The sequence below is a fragment of the Scyliorhinus torazame genome, chromosome 1 (genome assembly GCF_047496885.1).
Source record: "Scyliorhinus torazame isolate Kashiwa2021f chromosome 1, sScyTor2.1, whole genome shotgun sequence".
In the NCBI taxonomy this organism is placed as follows: Eukaryota; Metazoa; Chordata; class Chondrichthyes; order Carcharhiniformes; family Scyliorhinidae; genus Scyliorhinus; species Scyliorhinus torazame.
In genome coordinates, this window is record NC_092707.1 from 365,610,047 (window position 1) to 365,635,491 (window position 25,445).

Consider the following 25,445-nt stretch of genomic DNA (forward strand, 5'->3'; position numbering starts at 1 on the left):
CCTTCAGAGATCTGTGGACATGAACCCCAAGATCTCTCTGTTCCTCCACATTCCTCAGAACCCTGCCGTTGACCCTGTAATCCGCATTCCAATTTTTTCCACCAAAATGAATCACCTCACACTTATCAGGGTTAAACTCCATCTGCCATTTTTCGGCCCAGCTCTGCATCCTATCAATGTCTCTTTGCAGCCTACAACAGCCCTCCACCTCATCCACTACTCCACCAATCTTGGTATCATCAGCAAATTTACTGACCCACCCTTCAGCCCCCTCCTCCAAGTCATTGATAAAAATCACAAATAGCAGAGGACCCAGCATTGATCCCTGTGGTACACCGCTGGTAACTGGTCTCCAGTCTGAACATTTTCCATCCACCACCACCCTCTGTCTTCTATGTGATAGCCAGTTACTTATCCAATTTGCCAAATTTCCCTCTATCCCACACCTCCTTACTTTTGTCATGAGCCAACCATGGGGAACCTTATCAAACGCCTTACTAAAATCCATGTATATGACATCAACTGCTCTACCTTCATCTACACACTTAGTTACCTCCTCAAAGAATTCAATCAAATTTGTGAGGCAAGACCTACCCTTCACAAATCCGTGTTGACTATCCCAGATTAAGCTGCATCTTTCCAAATGGTTATAAATCCTATCCTTCAGGACCTTTTCCATTATCTTCCCGACCACCGAAGTAAGACTAACTGGCGTATCATTACCAGGATCATTCGTATTCCCTTTCTTGAACAGAGGAACAACATTCGCCACTCTCCAGTCCTCTGGCACTATCCCCGTGGCAGCGAGGACCCAAAGATCAAAGCCAAAGGCTCTGCAATCTCATCCCTTGCCTCCCAAAGAATCCTTGGGTATATCCCATCTGGCCCAGGGGACTTGTCAACCCTCAGGTTTTTCAAAATTGCTAATACATCCTCAGGACATCTACTTCCTCCAGCCTATCCGCCTGAATCACACACTCATCCTCAAAACATGGCCCCTCTCCTTTGTGAACACTGAAGAAAAGTATTCATTCAACGCCTCTATTTCTTCTGACTCCATGCACAAGTTCTCACTACTGTCCTTGACCGGCCCTACCCTCACCCTGGTCACTTTTATTTCTCACAAGAGTAAAATGCCGTGGGGTTTTCCTTGATCCGACCCGCCAAGGACTTCTCATGCCCCCTCCTAGCTCTCCTAAGCCCTTTTTTCAGCTCATTCCTTGCTACCCTGTAACCCTCAAGCGACCCTACTGAACCTTGTTTTCTCATCCTTACATACTCTTCCTTTTTCCTCTTGACAAGACATTCAACCTCTTTTGTGAACCACGGCCATTTCCTCCCTACCTGACAGGGACATGCCAATCAAGGACACGCAGTATTTGTTCCTTGAACAAGCTCCACTTTTCATTTGTGCCTTTCCCTGACAGTTTCTGTTCCCATCTTATGCTCACTAATTCTTGCCTAATTGCATCATAATTACCCCCCCCCCCCCCATCCAATTATAAACCTTGCCCTGCCGTATGACCCTATCCTGCTTCATTGCAATGGTGAAAGACACCGAATTGTGGTCACTATCTCAAGTGATCTCCCACCAACAAATCTAACACTTGGCCCGGTTCATTACCCAGTACCAAATCCAATGTGGCCCCCCCCCTCTTGTCGGCCTATCCACATATTGTGTCAGGAAACCCTCCTGCCCACTCTGTACAAAAGCTGCCCCATCCGAACCGTTCGACCTATAGAGGTTCCAATCAATATTTGGAAAGTTAAAGTCACCCATGACAACTACCCTGAGACCTCCACACCTATCCATAATCTGTTTTGCAATTTCTTCCTCCACATCTCTATTACTATTTGGGGGCCGATAGAAAACTCCGAACAATGTGATCGCTCCTTTCCTATTTCTAACTTCGGTCCATATTACCTCAGTAGGCAAATCACCTTCAAACTGCCTTTCTGCAGCCGTTACACTATCCTTGATTCATTCACTGCTTGCAAATGTTAGGATCAAGTGAGGCAGAGAGATTTGATCCCAGGCACTGGCTGCATGGCGCTGTGCTTATTGGTCCTTAAGTTGATTCTCCATGTGTTCTTCAAATCATTAGTTCAAACGTCTCCACCAGCAGCACTTGGAGATCAAAGTCTCTGGAATAATTTAACGTTTGGGCTCCTCCAAATTTCATTGGACTGACAGGTGCTTATATACAGTTCTTCAAACAATGTGCCCGTAAAAAAGTTTTGATCTTAATGGTTTTCCTCTTGCAGATGTTTTGGTGAGTCTAACGCACTACAGTCAGAGTGGAGAGGGAGCAATGTGTAGACCTGTTGTCATGCTGGTTGATGAGGGCACCCAGCCCTTCCTGGAGCTACGAAGCTCACGCCACCCGTGTGTTTTAAAGACTTTCTTTGGGGATTTCATCCCTAACGATGTGTTCATTGGCTGCCAGGATGTGGAAGATGGTCAGAGCAATAACCAGGCTTCCTGCCTGCTTGTGACGGGCCCAAATATGGGTGGCAAATCGACACTCATGAGACAGGTGGGAGAGGCACTGTTATCTACTGTGGTTCTGTATATGTTTGATGCAAAGTACTTGTTTATGTAGGGGATTAATGAGCCAATTTCCACAGCAAGCTTCCACAAATAACAATGTGACAAGATCATTTGTTCTAGTGTTAGTTGAAGGACAAATATTGGCCAGACATGAGGGAAAATTCCCCTGCTGTTCTTAAAAATACTGGCCTCTTGTTTTGAAAAAGTTATATTGAATGAGAATTGAACACCGATCTAGCTCAATTCGCCAGGATAAGTTTTTTGAGTTGCAGTGTTCTGCATAGTGGAGGTGGGTGAAGTAATGTTTTCTAGTCCATACAACAGGAACCTGATTTCTTCTTCCTCTTACACCCTCCTCCCCCGGACTAGGTTGGCCTACTGGTCATCCTAGCACAACTGGGATGCTACGTGCCAGCGGAGAGCTGCAAATTTAACCCAGTGGACAGAGTTTTCACACGTCTAGGAGCATCTGATAGAATCATGTCAGGTATGAAGAGATTTTGAGATCAACTTTGTTCCTTTTAAAAAGGTGTTGGTTTTTTAAAAATGCTCTCCCAAATTGCTATAAAACGCTTGCTGTTCTTTCCTAACTTGTTAAAATGCACAGCCTGAATTTTAACATGCGTTTACCTTGGCTGAAGCTAAGGACTGGAAAAGATTTTTGCACTTCGGTGTATTGGTGACATTAAGGAATAGAAAGTCTTGAGTTAAGAACTACTTTCAGCAATCTAGACACATCTGGACTTGGCTACCTAGAGGACATAAATGGACTCCATAATAAAAACTCTGTATTCCAGTTGTAGGTGTAACCGTGTTATTTCTGTGAATTTTCAGCTCCTTGGTAAACTTGTCAATTTGCAAGTCTTGGCTTGAGAAGTAAATTGGTGAGAATGCAGTCAATGGGGCCAAATGGAATGATGGTGTCCATACAGATCCTAAGCAGGTTGCTTGTGCTCAATAACATGGGTAAAAATGACTGCATTTGGATCTGTTCGCTTATTGGTGCAAATATCCAACTTCAGTCCCAAATACACAAGCTGCTGACAAAACCTGTAATTTATTCCTTCCTCACCAAGCAAAGTAGCAATCCTATCGGCTGGAATGTGGGTTGTTTGCAGTAATGTTTAAAATATTGTAACATTTCATTCTTGTAGGTGAAAGCACTTTCTTTGTGGAACTCAGCGAGACGTCCAGTATCTTGCAACATGCAACGCCATATTCCCTGGTGCTTTTGGATGAATTAGGTAATGTTTGAATCCACTTTATTGTTCTAGCATACTCAGGGTACACTTTTTGTAGCTGTTTACACAGCATTTCAAACGTTGATTTCCCTTTGCCTCTTGGGGCTGCATGGTTTTTAGCAGAGCAAAATTAACCAGGTAACCTCAAAAGTTGGGCATTGTGAGATGTTGTTGCAGTCACCACCAGCACACTGAAGGGCATTTGGGGTGGCTCAAATTGGGGAAGAGGCAGAGAAACAAATGAAAATGCATTGACCATCAAGGTTTTCATTTTGTGATCACTTGTACACATTGATCGTCATTCAAACCAAGCTGTTTGGTCAGCTTGTTTAATTAAATCTTGTTTGCTATTATACTGTCCTGACAGGGAGGAAAACACTTCTGATCCACATTTTCTTCTGGTATTTTTCTGTGGGTGGCATTCCTAGTGGAATGAAAAAATTATGCTCTTGCCCTGTGATCTATATCCTGCCATTTACCCAACCCAATATTGAAGCAACTTGCCCAGCTATGGGTGAGTAGAGCAAATGGATATGTGCAGAGAAATCTAGATGCTGGTTGCACACTTGTCCAGGTTGAAGCCTGGCACACGTAACCTGATATCTACACATTTCTCTAGTGTACAAATTGGCTGAGCTGTGTTTTGAGGTGTGCTGCCATTGTCAAACACCATGTTCTTTCCATTATTTTAGTTTTCGATGGTGGTTACGCTAAGGTATGCAGCACTGTCCGGTGCAATTTGTGGTTTTATTCCATTGAATAGTATTGATTGCCATAGGAAATTGTTGTCCATTATTCACTTGCCAGTCTAGACCAAGGGTTACAGCTCCTTAAACCACCTCAGTCAGTGCACACAAAATATCAACTGTCCTCAATTACAATATTAAAACGTGTTTTAGAGACAGTCAACTCAAAGAATAAGGTAACACTATTTTTCTGCGGGAATCCAATGTCATGGTTTCAAATGATTTTAATGAAAAATAGCATTGAGCTTGAAATAAAACTAGTCATACTCTTGTACAGTTTGTACTTTAGACAGAATTCTTAAGGCCTGTCTTGGTGAAAGGTTATTTTTGGTGGCGGGGTGGGGAAGAGAAGGACGCCATTGGAAACTGGACCCTAGAGCTGCTCTCTCCACCCCTCAATGAAACCTAAATTTCCATTTGGCAAGAGTAGTAAAACAGCATGTTAAATTTGAAAGATTTCAGAATTGAGTACAGAAGGTCATGGTACATGAATCAAAGTTAATGTGCAGATACAGATTTAGAAAAGGAGAATGGAACATGTTTTGCAACAGCTGCACTTTTTGGTGAGACCACATCTGGAGGACGGTGTACAGTTTTGGTTGTCTTATTTAGAAAGGCATTAGAAGCAATGCAGAGAAGGTTCATGATAGCTACGATGGGGGCATTGTCTGATGAGGAGAGGTTGGGCCTGTAACAATTGGAGTTTAGAAAAATGTGGAAGGGACACAAAAAAAAACAGGTTTCCCATTTAAGACCAGAAATTGAGGGTAGTGAGTCGAACTCCAGAGAACGGCCAGAGTCAACAAATATTTTTAAGGGAGGTACATTTACTTCACAGGGGAATCCTAACAATCAGATTAAATGGCAGAGCTGGCTACCCCTGCTAATTCAGTAGGTTGTGGGAAGGTACCATTATAGTGTACTTACGATCCTCACTGCCGAGCCTTCTTGCTCTAATGCCAACTTCTTCTGATGTTCTAAAATTACCTGAGTAAAATCAAATCACAGTCTGGATCTCATGTATGCTGTTCAGGTTGACTGTTAGTTGAAAGGTAAAGCTGTTTAGTTAAGCAAACCTTGCTTTCTGATTTAACATTCGGTAATGCTTTGAATTGTTATTCCAGGCCGTGGTACAGCAACATATGATGGCACAGCAATAGCTAGTGCAGTGGTGAAAGAGCTTGCTGAAAATATCAAATGCCGCACTCTGTTTTCTACACACTACCATTCCCTTGTGGAAGATTTCTCTCACTCCGCTGCAGTCCATTTAGGACATATGGTAAGTGCTTAGCATTCAATAGTTTACTCTCTTGTAGCAATTTCATACAAGTATGTGCACCTGGTTAGCATCAGTTTAGAAGTTTAAAAAATGCTGAGAAGAGTTCCTGAATGTGGAAGACACAACACGCATGCCCTTCAAAAGGACTAAAACAAGGAAACTTTCTCCAAGCGTAAGTGATGCTGGCCTAAGAGTTAAGCACATCTTCATAATATCTTGTTGTGGATTGTTTTGCAGGCTTGTATGGTTGAGAATGAATGTGAAGATCCAAGCCAGGAAACAATCACATTTCTATACAAATTTATCAAAGGAGCCTGTCCAAAAAGTTATGGATTTAATGCAGCAAGACTTGCAGACATTCCTGAAGAAATTATTCAAAAAGGTCACAAGAAAGCTAAAGAATTTGAAAAGACTACTATTTCCTTTAGACTTTTCAAGTAAGTTGATAAGACTAATTAATTGCAGGAGTATGCAAATTACTGGACAAATGGGAATGAATTTCATACACTTCTCAAAGAATCAATTCTAATTTGTTAGCCAGGAAAGAACTCTTGACTTCCAGACTCAATTTATTTTTCATTATGGTTAATGCAAGCTAGTTATCTCGAGGTCAGTATGTGATGGAATTCAAATTGAGGCAAAATATAGGTTTATTTAAAAGTTAATTGATTCCACACAATCAGCATAACCTGCTAAAGAATAGTTGAAAGGAGGGTATTAAGTTAAAAGCATTATTAACCTGCAGAGGACAAAGTTAGTCCTATCATTTTAAGGAAAGTGAAACATGAAAAAGGTAAACCGTAGCAAATACTGAGGACATGGTAAGAATCTTTTGAGCAGGGTTATCCAGCCAGCTTTGGCACTTTTTAAGCAGAAAATTTGCTTTCATGTCATGGGAGTGGATAGTAATAATGTAGGGCATTGGAAATTGTAGTGCGCTATATAGATGATTTTTTTTTTTTTTTTTGCTTCCGCAGGGAGATGTGCTTTTTGGTTGAAGACCCAAATATTAACTTCCTCAGTCTACAGCCAGTACTGCAGAAGATTGCCAAAATCTGAAAAGAGTATCAAGTGTATGATTTAATTCAGAGACATGATTTTTGAAATTATGTTCTAATAAAGTTTATTTTAAAATGATAAGACTCTCTTCCTAGGAAATTAAACCCTTTTTTTATTGTTACCTATCATCTACATAATGGTTATTGAATACTCCACAATATATTAAGTCTAGGATGTTATGGTACATGCATACACTTTCAAGCTGTTGATTTTACCCACTGTCACCAATACGCATTAATGAAAAGCTATTAAAGGGAGACTGAGTATATATGTACATATATACTAGCTGCTTCATTACAGGGAGAGAAGCATTACCAAAATGGCACTGTCCAGAAGTTACTTTTGTAACAATATGGTTTAATGAGGTGGCATGTAACTTTTAAAAAACTGGGTAAAATACTGGTACCACTTCAGATGTTTACTTTCCCTTAATCCCTGTACAGTCTCACGGAAAGCACTTATGACTTCTAGAAATAACTTTAAAAAGAACATCTATATCCATGTTCTGTAATTGAAATCAATAGTTGTGGGGATACAATTGATTAGTGTTATCTTTTCTCTTTCATAGAAAGAATTTAAGATACTGGGACATGAGTATAGTTACAGCAAGTCTCTAGTTCTGCTAACGAAACAGGACACATTCAAGTACAATAAGGTTTTGCTTGAAATTACAAAAAAAAGCTACATGAGAAAAAGCATTAAAATCAGTTGTCTCAGTTGAATAAATGTTTTTTTAAAAATCAAAAATGCAGAAGTGCTAGATCACATTTTCATACATACACTAACCCAATCAGTACCCATTGTCCATAGGTGCTGCAGAACACCCCTGTGATGCTGTATGCTGTGTCCAACAGCAGAACAGTCCTTCTGCAAGCACCATGTTGCAATGCTACTTGTCCAAAGAAAAATACAGCTTTGCAAGCTGGCATTTGGGGTACAGAACCAGTGTCAGCTTTTTGTCCCTTGTATAAGTCCACTGCTGGCAGCTTAGTCGGTTGTAATGCTATTTATGCCCAGCCTTCTCTTTATCCTGAGTTAGCAGATTACTCCTTTCCTTCACTGTCACAACACCAGAGTTTGGCTCTAGTGTCATCCACACATGCACAACAGCTGTACAAATTCTGACACATCCTTCCTGAAGATTTGGGCAAATTATATTTTTCGCCTAGAGTTTTTTTTTTATACAAATGGAGTTACTGTTGATTAGAATGGCAGGATATACTGAAACTCAATTGTGTTGCAACGTATTGGACTCTATTGGTGGTGCAGAGTCATACAAAGTGTCTGTATCATGCGTGGGTTCTCCAGCTAATGTGCAAGGATTTGAAAGTGTTCCAGCACCACAGTCACAGAAAAATCTGTAATGAAAGGGGAAAAAGGTAAGTATTATACTTTATATTGTAGTGTCCCATTTTGAATACATGACCATGAAAAAACCTTTAAAATGTGCAAGCTCAAATTTGACTTTTAAAAAAATATCTTGAGTTTTGCCACAACCCAAATGAGTGGCAAATTACAGTTTTCTGTGGATCACAGATTGAAACAAAGGAAAATGACTGGGAACTAATGTTTTCATCACTGAGGACAAACAGGGAAGCTGCTGAATGAAGAAAATGTAATCAACATGCCCTGAAACATTGGTATGGTTAATAATGGGCATGTCGAGTTGATCAGTTTGCACATGTACCAGGGATCACAAGACATAACTTCAAGGTGATCCCAGGGGTGGAAATCAATTACAGAAGATATGGAAACTATTTCCACTGGTGGATTTAAAAAAAAGGTGGGTGCAGAGTTAGTGACGAGGTCAATTTGAAATTGCCGGAGAGAATGTGGAAAAATAGTTGATCAAAGGCTTTAGGGACAGCATAGTGGTTAGCACAGTTGGTTCAAAGCTCGAGGGTCGCAGGTTGAATTCCCGGCTTGGGTACGCAGTCTGCACGTTCTCCCCGTATCCGTGTGGATTGGCCATGATAAATTGCCCTTAGTGTCCAAAAAGGTTAGGAGGGGATAGGGTGGAGGTGTGGGGTGCTCTTTTCACGGGCTGGTGCAGACTCGATGGGCCGAATGGCCTTCAGCACGAAATTCTATGATTCTTTGCTGCCGAGATTGTTGAGGCAGAGACCAACGATAAATATTTGACGTTAATGCCAGTGACAAATAGAGGCAAGATGCATACATGACCAGAAATTGTGTCCTCTACTAAAGCTTGCATGTGCTGAGACTAGAGGGTACAATAGGATTTGTGTATTGGATATTAATGTAGGATTACCAACATGGTTACACTGCAACTGCTTTCGGGTAACTTAATCTAACTTTCTTACATTAAAGTTGACAAAAGAAAAGTTCCCTCTCCCCACACCTTACAATGGGGGTGAGGTTCAAGCAACCAGCTCTCCACACAGAAATCTGGTGATGATCCTCCCCACAGCACAAATTAGAATTAGCTTGGAATAATTAAGTTTGGTGGCACATAAAGTATAACTTGCCCTGACGGACAATGAAATGCTATCCTTCTGCATCCATTTCTATTCAAATATAATGTTAGCTTCCCTTCCAAAAGAAAAACGGCTGGCAGAACAGGAGTTTCCAACATGTGGGTAACTCTGTACTAACTTGCAAAAGTCATGTAAGCTACTTAAAGGAAACAGCACTGTTATGGCAGAAGTTTTCATTTATTGTTTATATATAGAGCAAGATACATAAATCATAACTTGGAAATCCCAGTTGGAAAATTATGGCTACTAACATTCACCTCCAATTATCCACAAGGTTTCCTATACAGTACTGACCTATCATGTCTAATGAATTCCACATCATGTCCTTGATGGCACTTCTTAATGCAGTTTACACAGATTGCATTACGATCTGTTGTGTTGCAGGTATGACACCTAGTGATCGGAGAAAAAAAAGAATTGACATTAAAAGTTAATCAAAATAAAGCTGTTTTCCACATTTGTTAGAAAAATAGTTGTGCAAGAACCATGAAATATACCTGTAAAAATCATGCATTGGATAGCTGGTGTAACTTGATATCTTGTATAGGCACTGGCCCCTATTAACAGCCTTTTCAATTGCATCTTGATTGTTCATTATTTTGTTGTCTTAAAGGAAGAAGAAAAATTGCCATCATATGCCAAGTGTGGTGGCAACAAAATAATTCTAGTGACAATATTAGCTCTCCCTGCACAGATTACCTAGTCGTCGATCAGAAAAAATTGCAGTTTTTTATTTTCTCTTACAATAGGTCATGACATTAACTTCAAATCACTATTTAGTTTAGAAACTTCAGAATTATGCTTCCACCACTGTTCCCAGTTGGATATCACAGATCACCAACCCTCTGACCTTATTCTTTTAATAGTCTCAAATTGAAGCCCTCCATTTATTTCCCACTGGTTGATGCTTAGTTAGCTGTAGAAATGTAAATAGGCAAAGGAGTTGGGAAATTAAGTCAAATAAAATCGGAGCAGTAAACAAGTGAACTAAAAGGCTCAGTCAACAATGACAACTAATTCAACAGTGATGACCTGGTTTTATATGGTACCTTTAACATAATAATGCGCTTTGCAGAAGCAGCATAAACAAAATATGATCAGCAGATTAGATCAGATGACCAATGGTTTAGAAAAGGTGTTAAGCATCAGGTAGCAAGTGAGATAAAGGTGTAGGGAGAGAATTCCAGAGCTTGGAGCTGAAACAACTGAAGGCCACCAGTGACAGTGCAATTAAAATCAGGGATGTTTAGAACATTACAGCGCAGTACAGGCCCTTCGGCCCTCGATGTTGCGCCGACCTGTGAAACCACTCTAAAGCCCATCTACACTCTTCCCTTATCGTCCATATGTCTATCCAATGACCATTTGAATGCCCTTCGTGTTGGCGAGTCCACTACTGTTGCAGGGCATTCCACGCCCTTACTACTCTCTGCGTAAAGAACCTACCTCTGACATCTGTCCTATATCTATCTCCCCTCAATTTAAAGCTATGTTTAAGAGACCAGAATTCGGATAGCATAGACATTGGAGGGTTGTGCAGCTGGAGATTGGAGATAAGGAAAGATGAGGCCACAGGGGGAGGCAGAGAGAAAGATTTAAAAACAAGGATGGGCATTTTAAAATCAACACATTGCTTGACTGGGAGCCAATGTAGGTCAGAGTATCAGGGTGAGAAGGGAATTAAACTTGATGAGAGTTTAAAAATGGACAACTGAGTTTTGGATGACGTCAAGTTTTTTGATGGGTAGAATGGGAAAAAGTGCATTGGCATAGTCGAGCTGAGATGGCAAGGGCATGAATGGGAGTTTCAGCTGAGACAGTCGAAGTCAGAGAAAACCCATGCAGACATGGGGAGAAAGTGCAAACTCCACAGTCACCCAAAGCCGAATTTGAACCTGAATCCCCGAAGCTGTGAGGCAGCAGAGCTAACCGTTGTGCCATCATGCTATTGTATATGAATAGAGTGGAGGAGTTTAAGATGATGGTTTGTCAATCTTAAGATAATAGGGTAAAGCAATAGCTTTTTAAAAAATAAAAAATAAAAATCGACAAACCTTTTTATTAATTCAAAGCTTTCACCAAGTTTATTTAGCTATACGGTGTTTAGATGGCCCACAAACCATTATAACATTTCCAAAGTGATTTTGTTTTAAGAAGAATAATTCTCTTTATGGCTATACCTACACTCCACAAACATTTCTGGCATATACCATTTTGAAACGTTAGATGGCAACAAGTTTGTTAAATTGATTTTTGAAGGATGATTTAAATTCTTTTGGCTGTTTAAAATCACAAATTAGACATGTTCATCTTGGGGAATACATGCCCATCTCCAAATACAGCCACATGTCTGTCCTTGGCCTGCTGCAATGCTCCAGTGATGTCCAACACAAACTGGAGGAACAATATTTCCAAAGATGTACAGGTTAGGTGAATTGGCCATGATAAATTACCCCTCAAGTGTCCAAAAGGTTAGGTGGGGTTATAGGGATAGGGTTGGGGCATGTGCCTGGATAGGTGCTCTTTTGGAGAGTCGGTGCAGACTTGATGGGCCAAATGGTCTCCTTCTGCACTTAAGGATTCTATTCTATGAACACCTCACCTTCCATTTAGCCATGTTAGACTCAACAGGAGTTTAAACTCTCCCCATTTTTTCTTTCCTCTATTTGTCCCAATGCAAACAACATGCTTTTATCCAAATCCAGCCTGATGGACAGGAACCAATCAAAATGATCACAAAGTAGCTGGCTGTGTTGACTCATCAAAATAGTGGGATTTGTATATATGTGTATATATATATATATAAATAAAAATATACATATATTTATTTATTATATATATATATATATATATGCTGTTTAGTTTTTGACCATACTGATCTCTAATCCAAATCATGTTTATTGGTCAAAGAAAGATCAGCCAGATACAGGTTGGTATTTTCCACCCAGGGCCAAACATGGTAGACATTTAGCATGCTACTTCCAATGTGAAGGGTAAAGGACATTTGCTCATTTTGTATCAATTTAAGGGGGCTTATTTTGATCAAAATGCTCTTCATTCTCACTTTTAAAACTTGCAATTGATCTGCAGAAAGTTGGATGTTTACAATCCACACTTACAGAAATTTCCCTAATCTCATTAGAGTCAAGATGGCAAATATACTTGGTGTATATAATTGATAACTGCTTTAAAGTGATTGAAAATGAACCATAAGCAATAAGAGGGAAAAATCTTTCTTACACATTGAGGGGTCAGGATCTGACCGCTCAGAATGTGGTGCACACAGATTCAGCCGTGGCTCTCAAAAGCAGGTACCTGAAGATTAAAAAATTGTAGGGCGACAGGGAAAAAGTGAGGGGAAACAGTACTGAGTTGCTTCTGTAGAGAGCCCACATGGACATGGGTGGGCGGAATGGCCTCCTTCTGTGCAGTAGCCATTTTGTAATTACGTGTGGGCAATGCCAACAAGGATACATTTGCCTGTTCATTGTTGCCTTGAGGTAATTTCACACAACAGCATAGCCTATCAGAACACTGTCAGGAGGCAATGAGTCAACTACATAGAGAAAATGGGAGTAACATGTAGGTCAGATCAGAAGAGCTGCAGGTTGTCTTCAGGATTAGAATTACTATCGGAGTTTCCAGTCCAGGACCATAATTCACCATGTTGCTATTTTGTAGTTAGTCCCACAAAGGGGCCCCCTACCCTTCCGTTGGTTGCAGGATTCTCTGGAGTCAAATTAAAAGATTTCTAGCAGACTGGATTAGTCCATCTCTCATGCAGTAGTGAATCGGGCTAGCTGACTGCAGACTTGCCTGGTTCATGTATCCAGAGATGCCCCAATAAATCTTTGGCATTCACCAAGCATCTTCAAAATTGTCATTACCAACACACACATCCTGGATCAGCAATGTTCTTTCTCTTTATGACCCTGACTCTAGCAGCTTGCCCAAATAGTCATTCAATTTCAACAAGATATTTGACTGTAGAGGGATCATAGCTGACTGACCACAAATCAATCTTTACCTAAAAGGTTACAAAAACTTGCCAGTCCAGGTCACTGGATAGTTTATCTCAAATATTCTTTCCAACAACCCTCCTCGTCTCACCACTGTGAACTATATCAATTGAGTTTAAGTATACACAGGTGGAGGACACGGATTGGATGGTTACTTGAGCACATAAGGAGATACCTACTGACGGGTGCGAGTCAAGCCAGGAGGTATATACTTGTAATTATTTGCTCTGTGGTTTGTTCCTTCACAACTTGCTATCACAAGTATAATACCCCACCTCCATCTCTCTAGCTCAGGGGCACTAAGACTACGTGTAACATGCTTATTCCTGTCCTTGCTGGGATGGGGTAATTCAGCACAGACTAGAGATTAAACCTAGCTTTTTCTGGTCTGGACCAAAGTTATTTTAAATGCTGTTGGTTCATTGGCTGACATATCGGAAATCAGAACATCCACTTCCATTAGTATCAGCAACCTGATGGGTACAAATTATTTGTTTAAAAGTACTGGTTACTCTAGTCAATTTTAAAACGCTTGTGTATTCTGCTGTTGTGTGACCTAAATGCAACACTTAATAGCTCCATTCAAGAAAGAACTAGTAGTTCTTTTTAAAAAATATATATTTTATTAAAGTTTTCAAACACAATTTTTCCACCTTACAAATCAACATGAAAGATAACACAATAACTAATAGGTAACATTATTTAAACAAAAGAGTGAACTAACAAAGTAATAAAAAATAGTGCTCCCCCCCCCCCACCCCAACCAGAACAAAACAGGTCTCTCGCCGCCTCGCCGCCCCCCCCCCCCCCCCCCCGGGCCGCTGCTGCTGACGATCTATTTTCCCTTAACGTTCCGCGAGACAGTCAAGGAACGGTTGCCACCGCCTGGAGAACCCCTGAACCGATCCTCTCAACGCAAACTTCATCCGTTCCAGTTTTATGAACCCTGCCATGTCGTTTATCCAGGCCTCCACGCCGGGGGGTTTCGCTTCCTTCCACATGAGCAAGATCCTTCGCCAGGCTACCAGGGACGCAAAGGCCAGAATATCGGCCTCTTTCGCCTCCTGCACTGCCGGCTCCTCCGCTACCCCAAATATAGCTAACCCCCAACCTGGCTTTACCCAGACCTTCACCACCTTTGAAATCACGCTTGCCACTCCCCTCCAGTACTCATCCAGTGCCGGACACGACCAAAAACATGTGTGTGGTTCGCCAGGCTTCCCAAGCACCTCCCGCACCTGTCCTCCACCCCGAAGGACCTGCTCAGCCTCGCTTCCGTCATGTGTGCTCTGTGTAGAACCTTGAATTGTATCAGGCTAAGCCTGGCAGACGAGGAAGAGGAATTTATCCTACTTAGGGCAACAGCCCACAGCCCCTCCTCAATCTCCTCCCCCAGCTCTTCTTCCCATTTTCCTTTCAGCTCCTCTACCAGCGCCTCCCCCTCGTCTCTCATCTCCTGATATATTTTGGACACTTTGCCCTCCCCGACCCACTTTGCCCTCCCCGACCCATACCCCTGAAATCACTATCCTGGATCCCGTGTGTCGGGAGCAGCGGAAATTCCCTCACCTGTTGCCTCGTAAACGCCCTCACTTGCATGTATCTAAAGATATTCCCCGGGGACAACTCATACTTTTCCTCCAGCGCTCCTAGGCCCGCAAACGTCCCGTCAATAAACAAGTCTCTCAATCTCCTAATTCCTGCCCGATGCCAGCTCTGGAACCCTCCGTCCGTCCTTCCTGGGACAAACCTATGGTTGTTCCTGATCGGGGACCACACCGAGGCACCCGTCACCCCCGAGTCGCCTCCACTGCCCCCAGATCCTTAAGGCTGCCGCCACCACTGGGTTCGTGGTGTACCTTTTCGGGGAGAGCGGTAGCGGCGCCGTCACCAGCGCCTTTAGGCTCGTTCCTTTATAGGACGCCATCTCCAGCCTCTTCCACGCCGCCCCCTCTCCCTCCCTCATCCACTTGCGAACCATCGCCACATTGGCGGCCCAGTAATAATCGTCCAGATTCGGCAACGCCAGTCCCCCTCGGTCCCTGCTGCGTTGCAGGAACCACCTCCTTACCCTCGGGGTCTTCCCTGCCCACACAAAACTCATAACACTCCTATCTATTTTCTTAAAAAAGGCCTTAGTGATCAAAATGGGGAGACATTGAAACACAAAAAGAAACCTTGGGAGGACCATCATCTTGACCGCCTGCACTCTGCACGCCAATGAGAGCGGCAGCATATCCCACCTCTTGAAATCCTCCTCCATCTGCTCCACCAGCCGCGTCAGATTGAGTTTGTGTAAAGTTCCCCAGCTCCTGGCTACCTGAATCCCCAAATATCGGAAGCTCCTTTCTGCTCTCCTTAACGGCAGGCCGTCTATCCCTCTTCCCTGATCCCCGGGGTGTACTACGAAAAGCTCACTCTTCCCCATATTAAGCCTATATCCCGAAAAATCTCCAAACTCCCTCAATATCTGCATAACCTCTGTCATCCCCTCCACAGGATCCGCCACATACAGCAGTAGGTCATCTGCGTAGAGTGACACTCGGTGTTCCTCTCCCCCTCTAACCACCCCCCTCCATTTCCTAGAGTCTCTCAACGCTATGGCCAGTGGTCCAATTGCCAGCGCGAACAGTAATGGGGACAGAGGGCACCCCTGCCTTGTTCCCCTATGTAACCGAAAATACTCCGATCTCTGCCGATTTGTGGCTACACTTGCCACTGGGGCCCCATAGAGGAGTTTAACCCAACTGACAAACCCCTCTCCGAACCCAAACCTCCTCAGCGCCTCCCATAAATACTCCCACTCTACCCTATCAAATGCCTTCTCTGCATCCATCGCTGCTACTATCTCTGCCTCCCCCTCCGCTGGGGGCATCATTATCACCCCCAACACTCGTCGCACGTTAACATTCAATTGTCTCCCCTTTACAAACCCGGTCTGGTCTTCATGCACCACCCCCGGGACACAATCCTCGATCCTCATCGGCAGCACTTTTGCCAGCAACTTGGCGTCTACATTCAGGAGCGAGATAGGCCTATATGACCTGCATTGCAGCGGATCTTTATCTCGCTTCAGGATTAATGATATCGTCGCCTCCGACATTGTCGGGGGTAGAGCCCCCCCCCTTCTCTGGCCTCGTTAAAGGTTCTTGCCAATAGCAGGGCCAACAAGTCCACATACTTCCTATAAAATTCCACCGGGAATCAGTCTGGTCCCGGGGCCTTCCCTGCCTGCATGTTCCCCAGCCCTTTAGTCACCTCGTCCACCCTGATTGGCACGCCCAGACCTGCCACCTCCTGCTCCTCCACCTTCGGGAACCTTAGTTGGTCCAAAAACTGTTGCATCCCCTCTTTTCCCTCCGGGGGTTGGGACCTATATAGCCTCTCATAGAAGGTCTTAAACACCTCATTTACCTTCCCTGCACTCCACACCGTAGTTCCCGTTTCATCCCTAACTCCCCCTATTTCCCTTGCAGCTATCCGCTTACGAAGCTGGTGGGCCAGCAGCCGGCTCGCCTTTTCCCCGTATTTGTATCTCATCCCTTGTGCCTTCCTCCACTGTGCCTCTGCCTTCCCTGTGGTCAGCAGGTCAAACTCTGTCTGAAGTCTTCGCCTCTCCCTATATAGTCCTTCGTCCAGGGCCTCCGCATATCTTTTATCCACACTCAATCTCCCCCACTAATCTCTCCCTTTCTTTGCCCTCTTTTTTTCTCCTTGTAAGCCCTAATGGAGATCAACTCTCCACTGCCTTCAGCGCTTCCCATACTACCCCCACCTGGACCTCAACATCATCATTGGCCTCCAGGTACCTTTCAATACATCCCCGCACCCTTCCACAAACACCCTCATCCGCCAATAGTCCCACATCCAGTCGCCAGAGTGGGCGCTGTTCCCTCTCCTCTCCTAGTTCCAGATCCACCCAGTGCGGTGCATGGTCTGAAACGGCTATGGCCGAGTACTCCGTTCCTGCCACCCTCAAAATCAGTGCCCTACTCAAAACAAAGAAATCTATCCGGGAGTATACCTTATGAACATGGGGGGGGGGGGGGGAGGAGAAAGGAAAACTCTTTGGCCAACGGCCTAGCAAATCTCCACGGATCCACTCCCCCCATTTGCTCCATAAACCCACTGAGCACCTTGGCCGCTGCCGGCCTTCTTCCGGTCCTGGATCTAGACCGATCTAACCCTGGATCCAGCACAGTATTGAAATCCCCCCCATTACCAGGCTTCCTACCTCCAGGTCCAGGATACGTCCCAGCATCCGCTTCATAAATCCCACATCATCCCACTTCGGGGCATTTACATTTACCAGCACGACCTCCTTTCCCTGCAATCTACCACTCACCATCACATATCTACCACCGTTGTCCACCACTATATTCCTAGCCTCGAACGACACCGGTTTCCCCACCAATATAGCCACCCCTCTATTTTTCGCGTCCAACCCGGAGTTGAACACTTGTCCCACCCATCCTTTCCTTAACCTAACCCGCCACCTTAAGATGCGTCTCCTGAAGCATGACCACGTCTGCCTTCAGTCCTTTTAAGTGCGCGAACACTCGGGCCCTCTTAATCGGCCCATTTAGGCCTCTCATATTCCACGTGATCAGCCGGATTGGAGGGCTGCCCGCCCCCCCTCCCCCCGCCGACTAGCCATCACCTACTCTAGGCCAGTCCCACGTCCAGGTCCCGCGCACCCCCCGTCCCCCAGGCGGCGCACTCCCTTCCCGACCACCTCTTCCCTTGCCAGCTCCCTCTCGATCCCAGCAGCAGCAACCCAGTTGTGCCCCCCCCCCCCCCCGCCGCTAGATCCCCATCTAGCATGGTTACTCCCCCCATAATGCTTCCGAAAGTCAGCTGACTCCAACTGACCCCGGCTTCCCCCGCTCTCTCCTTGACCCCCCCCCTCCCGTGTGTGAAACTCTCATCCTCCTTGCGCCTATCTTCCCGCCATCATCTCCCTAGCATGGGAAAAACCCCCGCGCTTTCCTAGATCAGCCCCACCCCCTAAGGCGCAGCTCCCCCTACAGCCCCGTTCCCCTTCCCCATCCCCCACCCATGTCCCTTTTTCCACCGGCGCCCACATTTCTCAGTGTCGTCCCCCCATCAAGAGAAAGAAAAAAGAGAAAAAAAAAGAGATTCTTCTCTTCCCTTTCCCCTCCCCATCTATCATCCCGATACGGTGAACCTCCCATTCCCCAATTTACATTTCTGTACATCATCATCTCCCCCACAGCATCAGTCCCTCAGTTCTGGTCCAATTTCTCTTTTTGGATGAAGGTCCATGCCTCTTCCAACGTTTCAAAATAATAGTGTCTACCTTGGTACGTGACCCACAATCGCGCCGGCTGCAGCATCCCAAACTTTACTTTCTTCTTGTGAAGCGCCGCCTTGGCCCGATTAAAACTCGCTCTCCTTCTCGCCACCTCCGCGCTCCAGTCCTGATTACACTCTTATCACCGCATTCTCCCACCTGCTACTCCGCACCTTCTTGGCCCAGCTCAAAACAGCCTCACTGTCGGTGAAGCGGTGAAATATCACCACTATCGCCCTTGGTGGTTCTCCAGCCTTTGGTCTCCTCGCAAGGACCCGGTGAGCCCCTTCCACCTCCAGGGGGCCCGAGGGGGCCTCAGCTCCCAATAGCGAATGGAGCATCGTGTTCACATAAGCCCCAACGTCAGCTCCCTCCACTCCCTCGGGGAGACCCAGAAGCCGGAGGTTCTTTCTCAAGCTGTTCTCCAGGATTTTGAGTCTTTCGATACACCTCTTGTGTAGCGCCTCGTGCGTCTCCATTTTTACCGCTAAGCCCAGAATCTCATCCTCGTTCTCAGCTGCCTTCTCCTTCGCCCCACGGAGCTCTATCGCCTGGGCCTTTTGAGTTTCTTTTAGCCCTTCGATTGCCAACAACATCGGCGCCAGCTTGAATTCCTCCACATAGTCTAAGGAATTCCTGCTGATCTGGGCCCCATGTCGTCTGGGCTCCATCCGTCGCCATCTTGCTTCTTGCTTCTCTTCTCTGCCGCTGCTCCAAAGGATCCTTCGCAATCTGGCCACTACCACCGATCTTTTCCATACACACTAGGGGGGGGGGCCGGGGGGACTCCTTACTTCGTCACCCCACACTGGGTTCGGTCCGAAAAAATTTCCGTTGGGGCTCCCAAAAAGAGTCCAAAAGTCCGTTAGAACGGGAGCTGCCGAAACGTGCGGCTCAACAGTGCATCGCCGCAACCGGAAGCCAAGCACTAGTAGTTCTAAACACTGAACATATGGAACACTGCATAAAGCAGAAAACGTTTAGCTTTTAGATACTACTGTGCTTGAAGTGGAACTGTGTAGCAACATAACAGCATCAGAAAGGCATGTATGGTATCTCATTCAGCCATGTGCTTTCTGCTTTAAAGATAAACTAAAGGCAGTCGAGGGTCAATAAAGTTGTGAAGACTTGCCTTGACTACAATGAAGAAAGTTCAGTGAATTGACATTGTACACAGGGCTCTCAGAAGGCTATGGGATACTCTGTTCAGCTTGAGGAGTGGACCTAAGTTGCTGCAAGTTGTCTACATAAGTGGTCGGTTTCTGGGGTACCTTTAATGATTTACTTTAAGGCTAAAACATGGGACATATAATAGGAAACACTAAATGTATCAATATCTCTCTTTACAATATTCAGAATCAGAGTAATTCAAATAGCTACACGAGTATGACGAGCAGATAGTGAGACTTTTGAGGGAGTGGATAATTAAGGGGCGTTCATGTCGAAGACCTGCAAACATGATTGACTGACTGCATACTCTCCTTCAGTTATGTACTTAGAAATTCAGGTCTTTCTTTCCCTCCGTTTATACGATTTTCCAATACGGAAAATCAGACGTGGATAATAAATATCTAGCCATCTATAGTATATCCCATTACACCATCAGTAAGAATATACCATTTTTCCACTGGTAAAGTTGAATAATATGTTTTTATACCTTTCATTGAAACATTCACACCAGATGCCAGAAACAACCCTCCAAACCGGTTGTTGAATATCTGATTGTTTTCTAGAGTAGCTGTAGCATGATTTGTTATCTCAATGCCTATGAAAGAAGGATACAGATTATATTCATTGTAAAATTAAAAAATCTACTTTGGACCTTTTAGGTCCCCATTTAAACAAATTCAGGACCTACCATTTTAAACATAAATTCCTTGATCCATCTCCACTTCCATTAGCCATACAGGAGTTAGAGCCTGACCCCATTAGAGTATGAGGGGTCAGATAATTAGCATAAATCAGGAGATCAGATACCCAAGATATGAGTGCATCTTGATGATGGAAAGGAAGTCAGACAAGGAGGAAGATTCAGCACTCAAAAGCCATTTGAAAGAAGAACTTGTGATTAACTGAAAATGCTAACCATGGAAATGGGTTCCTTCATAAAAGGGTCAATTTCACTGCAGACTGCAGTCTTCAGGCACGTTTCAGGCCAGGGTTTCTGTATCCAAATGATCTGGACATAGGCATCCAAGTTAGTCAGGTTAAGGAGGCATAAGAAGTAGGCATTCTAACCATCCAGCTGGCCTGGTTTCTTTCTTGACAACTGGCTGCCCATTAGGGAAAATCCAAACTTCTGCCAAGCGCTGCCTCACAAAGGGAACTATTATATATTGTTTTTTGGGGTGCAGGCCCAGTGTTTTCTGGCCCTATCCAATTTCCCGCATGTCAGCCCTCTCCCACCATTTTGCACAAGAATCTTAAGAGGTCCCCACACGTTCAGGGCCATAGTATTCAATAAAACAAGTTTTCCACACAAACTGTATGATTACTTTTTCCCCACCCCCATATAAATTCAATTTTAACAAATTTATTCATCCCACAGGTATTGTGTTGATGAAATTAGGTCAGGGATTCACCACAGAATTCAGCTGGTCCTACATCCAATCAATGATGGGCATGCAATGTTATCTATTACTACATCATATGTTGCCAAGGGAAATAGATAACAATTTGAATAAGGTGATGTAGAAGCTATTTGTTTCTGGCATCAATAAAATGCCTTCCTGCTGGAATAAATCAACTCTCAAAAAAAAAGCCATTTGTAAAAGCAGTACCATATGATGAGTCCCAAATCAAATTACAAACACTTTAAGGTCATTCTCATGTTGACTGTTACAGGTGCCTGTTATCATGAATTGTTGCTTGCACATCAACCCAAATTCCTGCTTGTCCAATCAAAGTATATTGTCATTGCTTATAATCTGCAACAATTACAAGCTAAAGTCTAAATTGACACAGAAATGTCAGAAGTTGATCCATCAGAGCCATCATACCTTCATTTTTAACTTTATATTTTTGGCATTTAAATATTTATGGAAACGGTGGTATAGAATGGATAGTACATTAATCAAAGTGTTAAAAGATATAATAAAGGGGTGTATAAAACTGGATAAAGACACTAGGTGGAAAACAAGGTAGGCAGATATTTAAAATTTGTAATTAAGTTGTGCACATTTCAACAGATTAGGGTTATTGATGCAAATTTGTTCCCGATATTAGAGTTACCTTATTACAGTGACACTAAAGTTAGTTCCACATCACAAGTACTTTTCATCAGAACCATACTTCTAGCAGTCAGCTGTTGAACAGCTTCTTCATCCCACAAGACTGCCTTGCGTTCAAAAGGGGAGCAAAAAAGGGGCTTTTCACAGTAACATCATTTGAAGCCTACTTGTGACAATAAGCGATTTTCATTTCATTTCATTATCATGTCTGCATTCAGCAGAGACCAGACATGGTTCTATCAAAATCACGGTCTTGTACAGAAACCACTTGTATTGATAACAGTACTCCCTTTTCTTCCATTCAAGGATAACCATTCAAATACAGTTACATTATGCAATATCATTCAACAGTTGGGAGAAGTTGTTCATGAAAGTTTGATTTTCACAATACTTGCACACAACCTTTGATTAAAAGGTTACAGACCTGCTGCAAACCCATCAAATATCCTGTTCTTCCGCAATACTGGGTGGCTGTTGGTGCTAATAAGAACACCAGCTTGGGCATTCCTGAAGATATCATTTTCTTCAAGGAGTCCTACAATAAAGAATGAAAAAGAGAATGGCATACAACATATTACAATAGAAAACATCCACACCAGCAATAAATCTTGTAACAATTCAGCAACAAACAATCCCATCTATAAATTGGAGCGTTTTCTTCCCAAACATGCAATACAATCAAAATAAATCTTCATACAGGAAGAAAAAAAGCCCAAGTGATTTAAATGAGCAGTATCATTATTGGAAGTGTATTTTCAGTATCATGTACACCCTAGAAAGTTAACTTGAAAACACTGCAAAATATATACCTCCTCCTGATGGGAGGTTTCTACAATGACACAAATTGAAAAACACATCAAATTATGCATTTTAGTTTTGGATCTTTCTTAAATGCAATCGATCAGCATTGACACAGCTCCTTCAATAAATTAAATGGACGGGATACAATACAGAAAATTATGCACAAAGTAAACAATAAATTGTGTACAGGAGGGGCAGGCTTGACAGGCTAAACAATATTTCTCTTTCCATGCTTTTGGTTTGATTGCAGTTTCAAATTCCAAGCCAAATCTTGCCATTCTGTGGAGCAATTTATTCATATTTGTCAGAAAGCCCACCTATCACACACTCAAGATACTGTTCTGTACCCCGCAATGTGCAATAAGTCTACACCTTTTTCAGAGAACTGAAGCGTAACTTCATTCCCATGAGGGAATGTTTTAAAGCAACTTAACTAATAAAAACCCACTCCTTCCACAAAGCATGTACAACCCCGCCCGCCCCCCCCCCCCCCCTCAGTTAAAATTCCAAGATCTGTCTTCAAGATGTATCTTCATAAATGACCTGATCTAGTGGTCACAAGCATAGTGGCTACATTTGAAGATCACACAAAGCTAATGAAGCTGGTAGACTGCAAAAAAATTCTGAATAAACTTGGGAATTGGACACACTTGTGTATGAAATTCAAGGTAGAGAAATGCTAAATGAGTGATCAAGGTCCTGATTGACAAACTGAAGCTGCTGCAACAATGCCCCGTGGCAGTAGATAAAGTAAATGTTTGGAGGGATTACTGGATCACTATTCAGCCAAAATAGTGGGGTAATCCTGTCATTTTACAAATAATTGGTGAAAACGTAATCAGAAATTTGCACAGTACAAGGATATTGCAGCTATTGAGTGCATACAGGAGAGGACCCAGAATGATTTAAGTAGATGGGACATTCACATTACAAGCATGTAGGCAATATAAACAATGACAATTGTTCAATTTTTTCCAGATCATCAGGACCAAAGGGCACAACCTGGAACTGAGGGGTTAATTAAAAACTGCTCGAAATATTGGTTGAGAATCTGTTGCCAAAATAACAATGAGTTTAATGGAGTTTGACTTTAATGATGTGTGTAAATCATCCAGTGACTTGTAGCAAGGAAGAGGTACCCCATGAATTGCAAACCTCCACAAGGTTTTGGACGATTTGTGCCACTTCAGTCAAACTTCAGACACTGCGATGCATCAGGGAGGGGAATGCTTTCCAGACACTTTGTTCAATGAGGCAGTGACACCCCTTAGGTTACGTACTTCAGATTTGGTCCATGGTCAGGGAGAGGAGGGCATGACTACAAGTGAGACAGGTATGAACATCCAGAAGGTAGCATTAACGGAGTCTCAGGCTTGCACTTGTCCAACAGGTACGGGGTTCTTGCAATCTGTGTGGATGAGAGCAAGGAGATGAGCACAGTGACCACAGCACCATATACAGGGGCCATTCAATTTGGGGGGCATAAAAAGGACTGTATTCATTGTAGTGACCATAGAATTAGGGGGAGAAATACAGTTCCCTGCAGCTGGGAGCAAGAGTCCCAAAGTCGACATTGCGTGCCCAGTGCCAGGGCATCTCTCTTGAGGCTGGAGAGAGATGTGGAGTGGAAACGGAAAGATCCTATGGCCATGGTCTACATAGATACCAGTTAGATAGGCTAACAAGTTCAGCTGCAAAATGAATGCGCAACTAGAGGTCAAATGTAAAAACAGAAGCACAAAGATAACAGTCTTTTGTTTACTATCTGAGACACAGGGATATTAGCATAGAGTCAACAGGATGAGAGAGTTGAATGCATGGCTCAAAGATTAGTGTGGCAGAAATGGGTTTCAATTCACGGGGCACTGTCACCAGTACGCGGGAAAGAGAGCTGTTGTTTTGTAGGGGCAGGCTTCGTTGGGACTGTTTGGGACCCATGCCCCAGCAATGGGGGGGGGGGGGGGGAGAGAACAACACACACGAAAAAAAGAGTGACAGCAGAGATTTAAAACAAGGAAAAATGTGTTAAAGATAAAAGACAAAACAATAGGGCAGGGTAACAATATGGGTAATCATTATCAGAGTGCAACAAGAAGGGACAGATCGTACAAATAAGGTCAAACCTGGTCTAAAATTAGAAAAAGGACAACATTAAAGGTTCTTAGCCTAAATGCACAGAGCATTTCTAACTAGACAATGAATCAATGGCATTTCAGAGGCATGGTTGCAGGGTATCCAATGCTGGAAATGAAATATTCAGAACCTGACATTGGAAGAAGCAGAAAGGAAAGGTGCGGGTAGCTCTGCTCATAAAGCAGGAGATTATAGAAGTGAAAAATGATCTTTGCTCAGAAGAATAAGGTGCAAAATCAGTTTGGTTGAAAATAAATAAATAAGAGGAAAGAAGTCACTGTTGATAATAGTCGATATGCCCCTGGTAGCTATACTGTGGGACAGAGCTTAAATCAAGAAATAATGAAGCATGTAAGAAAGGTACTGCAATAAGGGCAGCACGGTAGCACAGTGGTTAGCACAGTTGCTTCACAGCTCCAGGGTCCCAGGTTCGATTCCTGGCTTGGGTCACTGTGCGGAATCGGCACGTTCTCCCCGTCTGCATGGGTTTCCTCCGGGTGCTCCGGTTCCCTCCCACAGTCCAAAGATGTGCAGGTAAGGTGGATTGGCCATGCTAAATTGCTCTTGATGTCCA

General features: G+C 43.5%; 2 protein-coding genes across 5 annotated transcripts in view; one reads left to right on the forward strand and one right to left on the reverse strand.

Annotated features, from left to right (window-relative positions):
• msh6 (mutS homolog 6 (E. coli)) overlaps positions 1-6,957 on the forward strand; it is a 28,935-nt gene extending 21,978 nt beyond the window's left edge. Inside the window, exons 5-10 of the mRNA XM_072511163.1 lie at positions 2,266-2,537; positions 2,921-3,038; positions 3,706-3,795; positions 5,663-5,817; positions 6,055-6,254; positions 6,795-6,957. Of these exons, the coding sequence (XP_072367264.1) occupies positions 2,266-2,537; positions 2,921-3,038; positions 3,706-3,795; positions 5,663-5,817; positions 6,055-6,254; positions 6,795-6,876 (917 nt within the window). The 3' untranslated portion in view covers positions 6,877-6,957. The remainder of the gene's footprint in view (positions 1-2,265; positions 2,538-2,920; positions 3,039-3,705; positions 3,796-5,662; positions 5,818-6,054; positions 6,255-6,794) is intronic.
• Positions 6,958-6,964: 7 nt separating this feature from the next.
• Positions 6,965-25,445, reverse strand: part of fbxo11b (F-box protein 11b) — a 215,976-nt gene continuing 197,495 nt past the window's right edge. For 3 of the 4 annotated variants that reach the window (XM_072511187.1, XM_072511178.1, XM_072511198.1), the window contains 5 exons: positions 22,362-22,472; positions 20,365-20,472; positions 9,872-9,980; positions 9,669-9,767; positions 6,965-8,234 (listed from right to left, as the gene is read on the reverse strand). In XM_072511187.1, coding sequence (XP_072367288.1) covers positions 8,105-8,234; positions 9,669-9,767; positions 9,872-9,980; positions 20,365-20,472; positions 22,362-22,472 — 557 coding nt within the window. In that variant the 3' untranslated portion in view covers positions 6,965-8,104. Of the gene's footprint in view, positions 8,235-9,668; positions 9,768-9,871; positions 9,981-20,364; positions 20,473-22,361; positions 22,473-24,018; positions 24,147-25,445 lie in introns of those variants that run through there. The other variant, XR_011948202.1, reaches the window with a different exon arrangement.